The sequence below is a fragment of the Oreochromis niloticus genome, linkage group LG11, assembly GCF_001858045.2.
Source record: "Oreochromis niloticus isolate F11D_XX linkage group LG11, O_niloticus_UMD_NMBU, whole genome shotgun sequence".
Lineage (NCBI taxonomy): Eukaryota > Metazoa > Chordata > Actinopteri > Cichliformes > Cichlidae > Oreochromis > Oreochromis niloticus.
In genome coordinates, this window is record NC_031976.2 from 33,821,511 (window position 1) to 33,835,147 (window position 13,637).

Sequence of the window (13,637 nt, forward strand, 5' to 3'; positions counted from 1 at the left end):
CACACACATGCGCGCGCACACAAACAGCCGACTGGCTCTGGTGTGGAGGCTTGTGCCAGCTGCACGCTAACCCAGTGTTCTGCAACCCTCTGGAGAGCTGTTTCTACTCTTTTTCTACCTCGCTCTGCCTCTTCCTTTTCTCTTCCCTCTCCTTCTGTTTCCCCCGCCACCAACACCATCACCACCCACCTCCACCAATGAAGCACTCACACACACACACACACACACACACACACACACACAGGCACGCCGACTGATGTGAACACGTCCACCAGCCAGACTACAGAAGGTTGTGTTTATTTCCGGCTTGCTAGCCCCTGAATGCATGGATAGCTGTCTTTCTCCGCTGCCCCTCTCTCTCTCTCTCTCTGTGTCTCTGCCTGTCTCTCTCTCCCACTCTCCCTCCTCTTGTTCACTTCCGTCTCCCCAGAGGCTTTCTAGCTACTGGAGCAGTTTAAGGTGTTCTGGAAAATCCATTGTTTGTGTGTTAGAGTGTGCATGTGTATGTTTTCTTAGTAGCAGATGTGGTGTGCATCCCTTTTCTGTTCCATTCTCCTGCTATCTCCTCGCTCATAACATTTCCAACACACCGGTTGACAGATTTATGGACAGGCACACACACACAGCATCTCATGCACCCTCATCGCTCTCTTACTCACGTCTCAAGCCAGGTTTAACGTAAAGTAATTCAGCAGTAAGTGTAATGCGAAACACACACAAAGTCACGGGAGCCCAGTTGAGTTATTCTCTGCTCCCACCCACCACGTAAATATATTTTACGTTTTCAAAACCCAGAATTCAGTCGGTGTCTCTGCAGCTCGCGATTCCAGCACAGGCGAACAGCAAAGACGGTCTGTTTGATATACAGCTCCATTTTGATTACGCCGTATATACGCAATTGTCAATATTGTTATTGGTTTGTATTTGTTTTTCTCCTTTTTCTTACCCACGCCGCCAAACTCTTAAAGCCCCCCCGCCCCGACTGCAGCAGAAATCTCGCCAGTAACACCTTAAATTGTTTCGCCGAGCACAACAAGCCAGGAAGGTAGAAGTAACACGAAATAATAGTCGCCACATGCAGCTGATGTATAATTCATGCATCAATCCAGCAGATGTGTTGTATAAAGTAATTAACTAATCAGAACAATCAGGAGAGAGAGAAAAAGAGAGAGAGAGAGAGAATATGAAAGAGGGAGAGAGATCGAGGCAGGCAGATACAGAGAGAGAGAGAGAGACAGAGCAATCTCCAGATGCATCTGCTTGATGCGCCAAATGAAATCTGTCTGTCTTGGAGGGGCGCTTGCAGCAGGAAAAACGAGCAGGGACCCGTGTGCGTTCAGCTCGCTTTCTCTCTGGTTTCCTCGCTGTCTTTGCTGCTCTGCCTATCTGATGTGAGCCAACCAATTTATCCACGTATGCATGTATATGTTCCTCAACCGGGGTCAGGCGAAATGCTGCAACTGTGTTTGACACCTTTGTTTTTGGGGGAAAGTGATTTGCTTCCAGAATTTTCAGCTCAGCACTTGATTAGTGGAGAAATGATCAGTCGAGTTGACTGACAGAAAATTAATCAGCAGTAATGATGATAATCGAAAAAGGTTCAAGCGTCTCCTGGCTGGCTGAGGATTTGGTGCGTTTCTCTTGTTTTTAGAAAATAGAGCACAACAATTTTAACATGCGCTTTGAGACATTTTGTTATGTTTTCTGACTTGTGTAGGCTAAATCGAATAACAAAAGTAGTGAAATTATGCTACAATAAAATATCCACTCAGTTGATAATGTCCACATTTTTTTCAAATATTAGGCAGACGTTTTACTATTTTAGGAGTAGACTGAAGAAAAACCTGTCTCGACTCTTAATTTTTTCTTATGCTTTTATGTTGTACACGCTGAATACTGTGCACTTATCATTTTCAGCGGGGTAGCATTGTATACTCACTAGATATGTCATTTATAAATTTCACTACAATTGTCTGCGTTTTGTATTTAATTTCTTCTAATGAAAATTTCACACAAAACAATGCCGACACGTTCGGTGTGTGGTTTTATTTTTCAGAGTAGGAAAAAAAACCTTCTGCTCTTAGCTAGCTAGCCAGTATTAACATCACGACACCTGCTGACCCTTTCCCAAAGCTGCAAATTGTTTGGTTTTCCCTCCGTCTGGCAACCTCTAAGAGTAAGATGTGGACAGTGTTTCACACCCAGCTTTTTTGAAATATCAAATGTAAATGTGAAAATATGTGATTTAAGATGCAGCAATATTTTTAAGGTCTATAATGTTGGATTGAAGTTGCACAAAAATGCCTCTATAGTTCATGTGTAATACACATGTGTAATGTTTATACTCAGCTGCAAGATTGTGAATTTTAGCATTTCATTGAAGATCCCATCATAGCTGCTGCCTTCCTGTCTCAGTCTCTGTTCCATCTGAATTTGTTTTCATGCTCTACTCTTTCCCCCTTTCTCCTTTCTATCCCTGTCTGTCCTTTCCTCACACTCATCCCTTTCTCCTTCTCCCCATCCTTATCCTCCCTGTCACCCTCCACCCCAAATCCCTGTGTGTCTCCTCTCTCTTCACAGTTGTCCTAAGCTGGAGGACCTGCCGCCCGAGCAATGGAGCCACTCTACAGTAAGAAACGCCCTCAAGGAGTTACTCAAAGACATGAATCAGAGCTCTCTGGCTAAAGAATGTCCTTTATCACAGGTGCTGAAGACCAAACTGCTTATTTAAAAAAAAAAGACAAAAAACAAAACAAAAAGCCCAACCCTACACCCTTCTACCATACCGCACAACTAAACAAACACCACTGTCTCCATCACCTCCGTGTTTTATCTTTAACTTATCAAATGCCGTGAGTTTGATCACATGGGAAAGAGAATCAGCATAGAAAATCCAAATCAATGGCTATTGTCATTTGTTTGCCTCTTGATTTTTTTTTGTTTGTTTCTTTTACCACCCACGACACACACACACAGACACACACACACAGACACACACACACACACACAGGCTCGTATGTACCAGCAGCCAAAAAGCAGAGGTGTTGTTGAACGTATGGTTATTGTGAGATAAACACTGGCCCGGACCCAGAATGATCTGGATGCTTTTTGTTCTTTTTCTCATTTGATTCACTCTCAACATTTCAGGCTGGAGGTATGTTTAGGTTTTATATTCTGTCTTTCTTTTCCTCTTTTTTTTTTTTTTTTGTCGGCTGGGAGGTTGGATAGAAAGCACTAGTGCAGATATTGTATTAACAGGCGGTGCAGTCAGTATATCACAGAGGCAGCTCTGGAGTGAATGGAATGAAATGGCAGTATATCTCTCACAGGGGCCAATAATGTGCGTGTGTGAGGGAGTTACAGCACAAGGAGATATGTGTGCACCTGTGTGTATTTGCTTGTATATCAATGTGCAGAGCGCATATGCGAAACTGCTATTTGCGTTTTGCATGCGTGTGTGTATTCACATCGGAGCGTGTGCGTAGGTGCCTTCAGTACGAAGCCAGCTCTCCTCCTAGGCCACCGTATGGTCACCTGGAGACCCTCATTTGCGCTGTGTGCGAACGCGTGCGAGCGAGCTGCTGCTCTCGGTGTGTGTTCGTGTGTGTGTGTGTCTGTTTAGCCGGGCATGAGCAGTGCGCTGATGATGTAAAGAGTCCCTGGGTGGCGTTCAGGCGGAGCCCAGCCCGGTCTGGTAATCACCCTGTTTACGGTCCATATGTGAAGACGGCTCAGAAGAGAGCACACGCTAGCTCAGAGGATTTACCACACAAGCACACACACTCCTGCTCAGACACATTTTTGCTATATTGACATACACACCAGTCTCAAATTAAACTGAAGATTGTTTTTGGTTTGCGGAGAAGACGAGCTGCAGACCTGAAATTATCTGATCTTTTTTTCTTTGTGAATATCTTATGTATTTTAACAGCCAGTCTGGATTTCAGTGGCAACATTTAAATGGCAGCGTCCTTTGTAGATTTATGGCAGCTACAGTCAAAACGTAAGGCAGCGAGCTTAAAAAGAATAATCCAGTTTTTAAGTTTTCGTGTAACTTGGCAGCTTTGCCGTGTTGCTGCTTGATAATCTGATGATCTCCTCGCATGCATCTCTATCTGCCTCGCTGAAACATGGCTGCCACGATGGTGTTTGACATCTGTTACTCTGTGGGGTTGCATGTGGCCAGTTACACCCATGGAGCGGCAGTTTGCTCCTCCTAAACCCGATTGGTTTACGACCGTGGTCGTCCGCACGTTGCTTCGATACACGGACTCCCTGCCTTGCGAGCGGTGATGTCACCGCCTGTGTGCAGTCTCATGAGAAGGTGAGAAGCCAGGAAGCATTTGGCCCACCCGCTGAGATTTCTGAGTTGACAGAAAAAAAAAGGGAGAGAGAAATGAGTGGGAGGGGAAAGGGGCGTTGCAGGAGGGAGCAGAAGATTGGCACCTTTTTAGGATTAGTGTTTCCTTGATATTCTTCTGCGTAATCCCAGACCGAAAAGGGAGGTTAACAGATGAGAGAATCGCAGCGAGTGAGTGAAAGAGAATTAGCCCACCTCTGAACAGGGCTCTGAAGAGAGACAGGGGTGGGGGGAGAGGAGGAGGGGGAGCAGAGCAGCGAGGGGAGGGCGGCGGGGCGTTATTTTGTGAAATGCTTCTTTTGTCCGGGGCCTTGTCAAACATTTAGTTTCATTCTTTTGTAGCGGAGAGTCATGCTTTGTGTGTTCGGCCTACAAATGGCTCGAGGAAACTCAGAGAGAATGTAGTGTTCACTAATGCCCGTTGTCATTCTGCTACAGGAACTGTTTCTGACCCGTGCGAAATACGAAGCACGCTTCAGGATTCACAGTTCATAGCTGGGAGAGGCATCTGCAAAATACAACTTCTCCCTCAATCAGGCTGATTTTGTTTTCTGAGGTTGCTACCAAGCTTAGCATCCCCCTTGCCCATATTCTCAGAAACTATGGCAACAAACGAGATTCCCCCCCACGCCCCCCACCATCGCCACCACCTCACCCCACTCTTTCCCATTGCCACCACTACCTCTTCTTGCCCACCCCCTGCTCACTCTCGCTGGGCGGCCCCTGATGCACCAGCTGCTGCGTTGTGTAGCAGCAAATAGTCATCAAAATGCCATCTTTTGCAGGCCTTCACCACCTCGGCTGCCACAGGCATAACCTGGCTGCCAGTGTGTGTGCGTGTGTGTGTGTGTTAGAATGAAGGAAGGGGAGGGGTCATCCCAGTTGAGGTGGATATGTGCCATAATTGAGCTCTGTTAGATGTTGGCGAGAGACGAGGCGCAGTGTTGCAAATGGGATGCGCTTTTTTCCCCAGCTGATTCAAGACATCAGGCTAAGTTGGAATGCGTGTTGGTGTTTAATTGTGTATGTGCTCGTGTGAGTTTGTGTAACGGCACCATGTGTGTTTGTCTGCAGGGGTTGTACTCTGTATGTGTGTGTGTGTTTGCCAGTGTGTATATACCACACTCTAACACTGGCAGCTGGGTGCCTACAGTACCTGCCTGCTGCACTGCTATTTTCTTACACACACACACACACACACACACACACACACACACACACACACACACACACTCTTTCCTCGCTCTTCCTGTCTCCCATGTTGGGGAGTGGAATAGATGTTGGGGACCGATAGTAGCCCAGTGCCACTTCCTGGTCTTGCTGATAAGCTCTCTGTGCTGCAGATGGCTATCACTTAAAGGGTCCACACACATGCTCATGCACACAGACACACCCACAAACTCTCACACACAGACACACACACACACGCACACACAAACGCAGTCATGCTACCTGTTGACAAGCCCTAGCACAGCCCTCCCGCTGGCACCGCAGTGGCAGCAGAGGCTCTGGTTATCTGCTTGATTTCACTTAGTGCGTATGCATGTGTGTGTGACAGAGCGGTGGGGAGAGGGAGAGAATAGGTGTGTGTGTGTTGTTTCGTTCTCACATACACGCAGGGCCCCCTGTGAGAGGTAGAGTGATGTATTGAGGGAGAGGGCTGATTAATGAGGAGCGTTTATTAGAACATCTGTGTCAAAGATGGCGGAGAAAGAGGGAGCGAGAGAGATAGGGGAGAAAGACGGGAATTGAGGGAGAAAAAAAGCACACCGTCTTTTGCAGGCCTCCTGTTTGTTGCCTGGAGCCGCCTAAGCCCAGATATACTGTAAATAAAAGATGCCAGGCTGGAGGAGAGGAGTTCATTATCCCCCTGACTTAAAGGCGAATTCTTCTTACGTTAAATATGTGGTTTGCAGACGGATCTTTGGGTGGGGACGTGGAGTTGGAGAGAGACTGTCAATGTAGGACCAGAGAATTTTGAACTTGCAGCTACTATTTCCTAATACCAGTATTGTATAAATATAAAAATGAGTCAGTTCATGCATAAAAGTGTGACCCGTTAAAAGGATGAGTCTGACTTGCTAACCCTAACCTGAACTCTGTCAGGGCTTCCGCTGAATGAAGGCTTTTCAATATATTGATAAAAGACTGCTTTGTTGTAGCGTACAAGTCCAAATGCAGACCTTTTCACCCTCCTGTTTTTCATCATGCCGGGATGATGCACCGCAGCATGGTTGGCACAAGTTCTCACCCAGCTGCAGTCACGAATATGACTCGCCTCAGCTGCCTGAATTTGCCTTTAAAGAAAAATAAATAAAGAAATAACAATAATAATAATAATAATAATAATAATAATAATAATGAGCAGCTGAATGTTGAACTTGACTCCACCTGGTACAAGCAGGTATAGTAGTAATTGTGTGTGTGATAGTTGGTGTCTTTTGTCATTTCCATGACACAAAACTCGATGTCTTCCTAAACATGTAATTGCTTCTTTTCCAACCTCGGCTGGGTTTTAATATTACTGAACCAAGACTTGGCTAGCACAGTGCTCTAGCTTTTATAACGTCTCATGTGTGGCATTCTCTGCCTCAAACAGCAAATGGAAAATATTCCTCATGTAAATCTTTTAGGAGGAAGCTGGTTAAAATTGTGCCTAACCTGCTGCTTTTTTTTTAACAAAAGGAACTTGTGTCTGTCTTGTTTCTTTTGGGTGCCTCGTTCCTGCCACGTTTAAAGTTTTCGGTGCGTCACACTTAGCTGCAGCGCTGCTGTATAAGGTGCGGCGTACGGCTTTAATACGGAGGTCAGGAGTTCAGAGTTTGATCGACCTTTTTGATGGCACAGCTGTCACCCTTTAACCTCCTTTTGTGGTGAAAAGCTGGAGCCAGAGAACCAGAATCATCCTGTGGCTGTTCATTTCTGCTCACACTGCTATGCTTCTCTGCCAGAAGGTTCCCCCCACCATCCTCCAAGCGCATATATTATAGAAAATGATAAAGATGGCATACCTATAATTTGAAAACAGATGGTTTGGTTCTTTTGAATATTTATAACAATCAAAAACAATTTCTCCTGCGCCAACCTCGCTATTCACCCGGAGGCCGGCAAGGTGTTAAAACATTCATTTTAATGAAACTGGATGGGAAAGAGGAAAAAAAAACAGCTCTTTGTTTTTCCCAGGTGAAGGAGAGCAGTTGAAGTAAATGTTGAGAGGGCAAAGAGGCGACTGTATAGGGGGGAGATGGGAGCACGTACGCGTCGGAGTACGACATGCTCGGTGCGGCCCCCAATCTGCTCGAAGTCGTTGTCTTTAACAGATTGTATAAATAAAGAGCTGCAAAATAAAAGAGGTTTATCTGTTTACATCGCCGAGCTCCCCAGGTGCTGATATTCAATAAGCCACTATCTTCTTTTCCTTTCAAAGGTAAATATCTTTCCCACCGCATGCTCGTGGAGTGAGCAGATGTAGAGCTCAGGTGACCCCATAAGTGACCCAAAAAGTTCAGACAAACTCACCGGCATTTGATAAAAAAATAAAAGTAATTGATTAATTAATAACAGATAAATCCCCTTCTTTGGTTTAATTTGTTTTACCTGTAGAAGAAAACAATCTCAGATTTCTGCATGTCTGATACTTTTCAGTTAGCTTTTTTTCCCCTGGTGCTGGGTTTTACTCGATCCCTATATTTTATTTGTTTTGACAAGCTACAGTGTTACTGCATGTTTCACAAGCTTTACTATTATGTCTGCATTTTCCACAATGAGAATCTAAAGTCTCTCTCTCGTTCTCTCTCCCTCTCCCTCAATCAATCTCTCTCTTTCAGAGTATGATTTCCTCCATTGTGAACAGCACTTACTATGCAAATGTGTCGGCGGCGAAGTGTCAGGAATTTGGGCGCTGGTATAAACATTTCAAGAAGACAAAAGATATGATGGGTAAGCAAAACGGAGGGGCGCAAAGTATGGCGCTCACACTTTTGTCTCTTTGCACACACATTCACACACACACACATTCTCACACACACACACACACACACACCAGTCACCATTGCAATATGTTCCCTAACCAACCGTCTCTTTGTCTTCCTGCTGTTGCATGAAGCAGAAATACATTTTTATTTTGTTGTCTAATAATTTAAGCTCACTCCAGGCAGTGTTACAGTTACGCACAGTGTTAACTTTGCTTTATCCATTATTGCTTTAACTAACACTAATGCAAGAGCCAAAGTGACCCAAGATGTTTTGTTTTTTGTTTGTGTGTGTGTGTGTGAGTGAACAAAAGGCAAGCATGACTTCAGCCGGCCTAGTCTAAAATTCAATTAGATTTTCTTATCAAACTTCTACCAACACATGCTTTATATAATCTCAGAAAAATCCCCTTTGACCTGCCAGGAAATGAGGTTATATAATAGCAGTAGCACCCAAGCTGCAGATAGCATGCCGATATATTTTTATGTCTTTTGATTTAGCAGAACAGCGCTCTGTTGTGAGCTGGTTTAATGCTGAGATATTAGCTTTACCAATCTGTTGAACATTATCTTTTTTCTTTACCAGTGTGCTGCTGCTGCTGCTGCTGCTGCTCGCAGTGATGATAGACACAGATATTATATCAAAATGTTTTCACAGCCTTCCATGCAAATAGTGTGTTGTGATCATATCTTATCTGATGTTTTTTTTCCTCCATCAGTTAAAGTGGCAACATACACTGGGAACTTTATTTACTCGAGACCTGCTGTACTTTAGTACTCTCTTGCATACACCTACACATTTTCTGTCACAATTGTTTTCTTTTTGGTTTTCTGTTCCTTAAAAGTGGAAGCGCTGCAGCTGCCAGTCTGGCCTCAGTTTTAAATGCTGATGTTTTAAATGTCATATTTCTGCTTAGCTGGAGCGGGAGAGACAAATTGTAGAGAGCCTTAACCCTGTCTTTCTTTCCTCACAACTCTGCAATGTATGCTGTGTGTGTGTGTGTGTGTGCGTGCGTGTGTGTGTGTGTGTGCGTGCGTGTGCGTGCCCCGCTATTTGACTCTTCAGGCATGCGTCAACCCTCCCAGCTGGAGGGGTACCTGGGGACGTGTGTCCTCCGTGAGAGTCCGCGTGCCAATGCACTAGGTATGTTGCAGCATGGGCGCACACACAAATACACACACAGACACACACTGTAGAGGGCTTTGCTTTGGCATTAATTAATTTTGTGGAAACTCAGTATAACATTACTTACGGTAACGTCAAACCCGATCCTCACAGCCATTCTCCTTGTTTGTACCTGTTTCTTGTAATGAGATTATACAAATTAATACACAAAGATAAACACAGTCACTTTTTGAGAAACTTTCCTTTATACTCAGACTGTGACCTTAACTGCCGTTAACGACCAGACTTCCCAAAAACTGAATCACAATTATAATCTTAATCTTGATCCAAAAACCAAAAACAGTCATTTTAAAGTCACAATTAAAACAAAAAAAAAAATCACTCTGTTAACTTTAACCCACAAGCTACACGTGGAAATCTCCATCTCGGTCACAACTAAGCTTAGAGTTCGTTGACAATTTGAGAATCAATCTAAATGATTTATGCTTGTCTTTTAAAAAAAGCAATAATTACTACACAGTTGTGTTATTTCTTTGTATGATACTCTCTGAGGACATCGAATCCTGATAAGAACCTAACCTCAGATGTGTACACACACAGAAAAGCAGCGATAGCATCTCAGGATGTACTCATACACACTCAGATAAACTCACATGCGCGCACGCCATGTTAGCCAAACCTCAGACGCAAAACTTTGGCACATGAGCCTCAGGTGCCCACCACATGCCCGTGGCAAAACCTCCTGCCCCACTCCAACCTCAGTATTTATGATGGGCTGTTGTATGTGGCCACAAATGGCAGCAAGAGAAAAAACACTGGTGAACTGCCAAGCATGAAGGCTGCGAGAGAGAGAGGGGCGGGGGGCTCAGCAACCCTTTGTGTTTTGGAAGCAGTGTCTTATGTGACTCTAAATTCACTTCAGCACATCACGTTCAGTGAGTAGCTTTAGCCTGAAGTCAAGGGGAACAAGTACCTGGTCACAGGTACTCTGTCAGCTGAAGTGGGTGCCAGCGAGTGAGCGCAGGGAAGGAAACATAGGAGCAGGAGTTGGGTCAGTGTCTCTCTCTCTTTCTCGTTCCCTCTTTCTCTCGCTCTCTCTCTCACTCCCAGTCACAAACACACACTCCCTCCCTCCCTCCCTCAGCCCACATCCCATTCCCATTGTGTGTTTAATCCGGGGCTCTTTTGTGGCAGGATTCCACACGAGGACTCCCGCTTCTGTGGCAGCCTTTTTCTCCCAGGGCCTGCCATGCTCTTCTGTCACCCCTTCTCTTTTCAATTTGCATGGAAATGCCTCCATGTGCCTGTGTGTTTGTGTGTTGCGAGTATGCCCCCCAGCAGTCTGTGTGAGCGAGCATATGCACACACACGCACATACACACATTCACATATGAGTGAAAAGGCACGCCATACCATCAGAGCCAGGGAATGCCAGGGATTATGGGAAGAGATGTGATTATTACCAAGATTTTTATTTTTTGTTGCCCCCCCCTCCACATCATTTGTTTTCGACAAACACTCAATAGACCCGTCTTGGCCGGGTGTTTTGTGCTTGCTGACAGTTAAGAAACAGGCAGCTCAAACACACGATTATTGTGGGTATTTTTGGAAAACATCCATGCACTTAATCTTTCATCTGCTGAAAAATTCAGCTTGTTGAAGACCCCCCCCTTCCCTAACAGCAATTTATGCTTTTCACATTCTCATACGATGCTTTTCTGTGGGATGTGGAGGCCGCAGCACACTTCTGAGGTGTTAATGTTGCCATCCGTATGAATTCTTAAATACTGCCCCCTCACTCACTCGGCATAGTACATGCAAAGAGCCTCAGCATATGCGAATTCCTTAAAGAGAGGCGGTAACCTGAAAACATTCAGCTGCTCCAAATGCTCATTCACTTCGTTGTGGGTAGCACTTTAAATGTTAAATCATTGTTTTCATCCTCTAAGCACATAATTTAAACCTGTCTTAAAATATTCCCCAGCAGCCATTATGGACTTAAAGATTCCCAAAGCAAGAGATGCTGCAAAAATCTCCAAAATGCCATTAAATGACGGCACATAGATTTTTTTTTCTCACAGACAGTTCGAGTCAAAACCGTTTTAGTATTTCAAACAGGGCAGTTTCTCAGGTTACTCGCTCTGTCCTCCGATGTACCCCTCCTTCCTCTCTTCGCTGTTCCCAACATTTTATATTTAAACCATCCTCCCCTAAATATGTCATATTGGCTAGCTTGTGTTCCTTATTTTAGAATTAAGGATGCAAAGAGAGAATCAGATTTAGCTGTATTGCTTCTGCCTCTGTGCATGCACGTACACACAAACACACACATATCATTTCTGTACCTACACACACACACACTCACACACACACAAGAATTTTTTTTTTTTTCACATGATGAGGCCACAGACATTCTGTACTTAATTTCGAAGGCATGGTTAGTGGAAGACACAGGTCAAACACAATGAGGCTCTTTTATCTGCGTTTCCATCTTTTTCTTTTTTCTCTTTTTTTTACCCGGTCATTGGCAGGGAGGAAGAGGCCAGTGGAGAGTTCTGGTTAGGGGAAAGATTCTAACCTCACGTTGCTTTTCGTTGGTTTCTTAGATATGTGCAAGCTTCCCAAATGAATTCCCTTCTCATATAATGTAAACAGGAATGTAAGCTGACAGGCTTAGATTGACTCGAGGCAAACATTTGATCTGATGCAGACCGGGTCTGTTTCATTTCTTCTGATTAGAGAGTATGACTATGGTGCCATTAAACTGATGTTCATGATTGTTAGATGGCTATCTGCTAGTTTTTCTTTTTACGTCATTCTCCGCTCCTGTTTTTTCCTCCTCTGTTTTCAATCATTTGTTCGTGTCTATTTTTCTTTGTCTTTCTCCAGCGGAAATGGACAGCCTGTCCGACCTCTCCCCACCTGGCTCTAACCACAACCACAACCACCTGAGTTTCTCCCAGCAGCAGCAGCCGATCCCCGGCAGCACAGCAGAGCAGACTCCATCGTCGCCGGTGCCGCCGCTGCCTCATGCTCCGCCGCCGCACGGTGGTCAAACGGGAGGCCGACAGCCCCAGCTCCCCGGTCTGCATCACCCAGGCTTGGTGTCCACACCCATCAGTCCCCAGCTGGTCAACCAGCAGCTTGTGATGGCACAGATCCTCAACCAGCAGTATGCAGTGAACCGGCTGCTGGCGCAGCAATCCCTGTCACAGCAGTACCTCAACCACCCACCTGTCAACCGCAGCTCCCACACCAAGCCTCTGGAGCCACAGGTGGCATCGAACACAGAGGTTTCCTCTGAGATTTACCAGTGGGTGAGGGACGAGCTAAAACGGGCCGGCATCTCACAGGCTGTCTTCGCCCGTGTGGCCTTCAACAGAACACAGGTGAGGAGATCGAATTGTAACAGAACTGACCTTAATCAGTGAGTTATATTTGGTTTATTGCAATTATTTAAACTGGAAGAAAATTATAAAAAAAACATACTGCATCTGCCTACATCATACAGTCTTCATTCATTTTTTATCAATACTGTGTATATTCAGATGTTAATAAAGTATTTAAAATATGGAAAAGGTGCCTTTATATTCCCTGAAAGTTCTTTAGTTGTAAAATCAAGTGGCACCGGTGAAATTCAGCCAAAAACTTTCAACCAAAATCAAACCAAAAACATCAGCTTTTATCTCCCGTAGTAACACATCAAGTGTATATCTTACAACAACATCCTGTTTGAAAAGGAAGCATATCACGTTATCATTTCTACAATTTCACGAGATCTCTCTCGCTATGAAATGTTAGGAAAGGCTTCCGTATGAATCCACAGCTTATTCATAATTCTCACACACTCCAGTAATCTAGCACCTCTGCTTCACTCGAAGACAGCTGGCAGGCTGCCATGTGAAAGACCCAGGTTCGGTCATGGCATCCGTTCTCTCTCTGCCAAAAATATGTGGTTTCACTGCAGAGTCAGAGGCCTAACAGACATACCCACAGACACACAGATGGCAGGGTTAGAGCCTTAAGACGTACTATCTGTGTTGGGGGGTTGACAACAAACCTCATTACTGCTCCATTTTCTTTGAAGTTCTATATGTGAAAAAGAAAGGGGGGAAAAAGAGCGATAAGGATCTATTGGAGTTGGAACGTACAGCAACAAAAATTATGTGAGTGTGTGTGT

The 13,637-nt window shown here is 44.7% G+C and overlaps 1 protein-coding gene across 8 annotated transcripts in view; it reads left to right on the forward strand.

Moving 5' to 3' along the window:
* satb1b (SATB homeobox 1b) overlaps positions 1-13,637 on the forward strand; it is a 104,758-nt gene that overhangs the window by 66,119 nt on the left and 25,002 nt on the right. For 4 of the 8 annotated variants that reach the window (XM_013268416.3, XM_013268419.3, XM_013268414.3 and 1 more), the window contains exons 5-8: positions 2,581-2,704; positions 8,188-8,299; positions 9,398-9,475; positions 12,347-12,846. In XM_013268416.3, coding sequence (XP_013123870.1) covers positions 2,581-2,704; positions 8,188-8,299; positions 9,398-9,475; positions 12,347-12,846 — 814 coding nt within the window. The remainder of the gene's footprint in view (positions 1-2,580; positions 2,705-8,187; positions 8,300-9,397; positions 9,476-12,346; positions 12,847-13,637) is intronic. The other 4 variants (XM_025911226.1, XM_025911227.1, XM_013268420.3 and 1 more) reach the window with 3 other exon arrangements.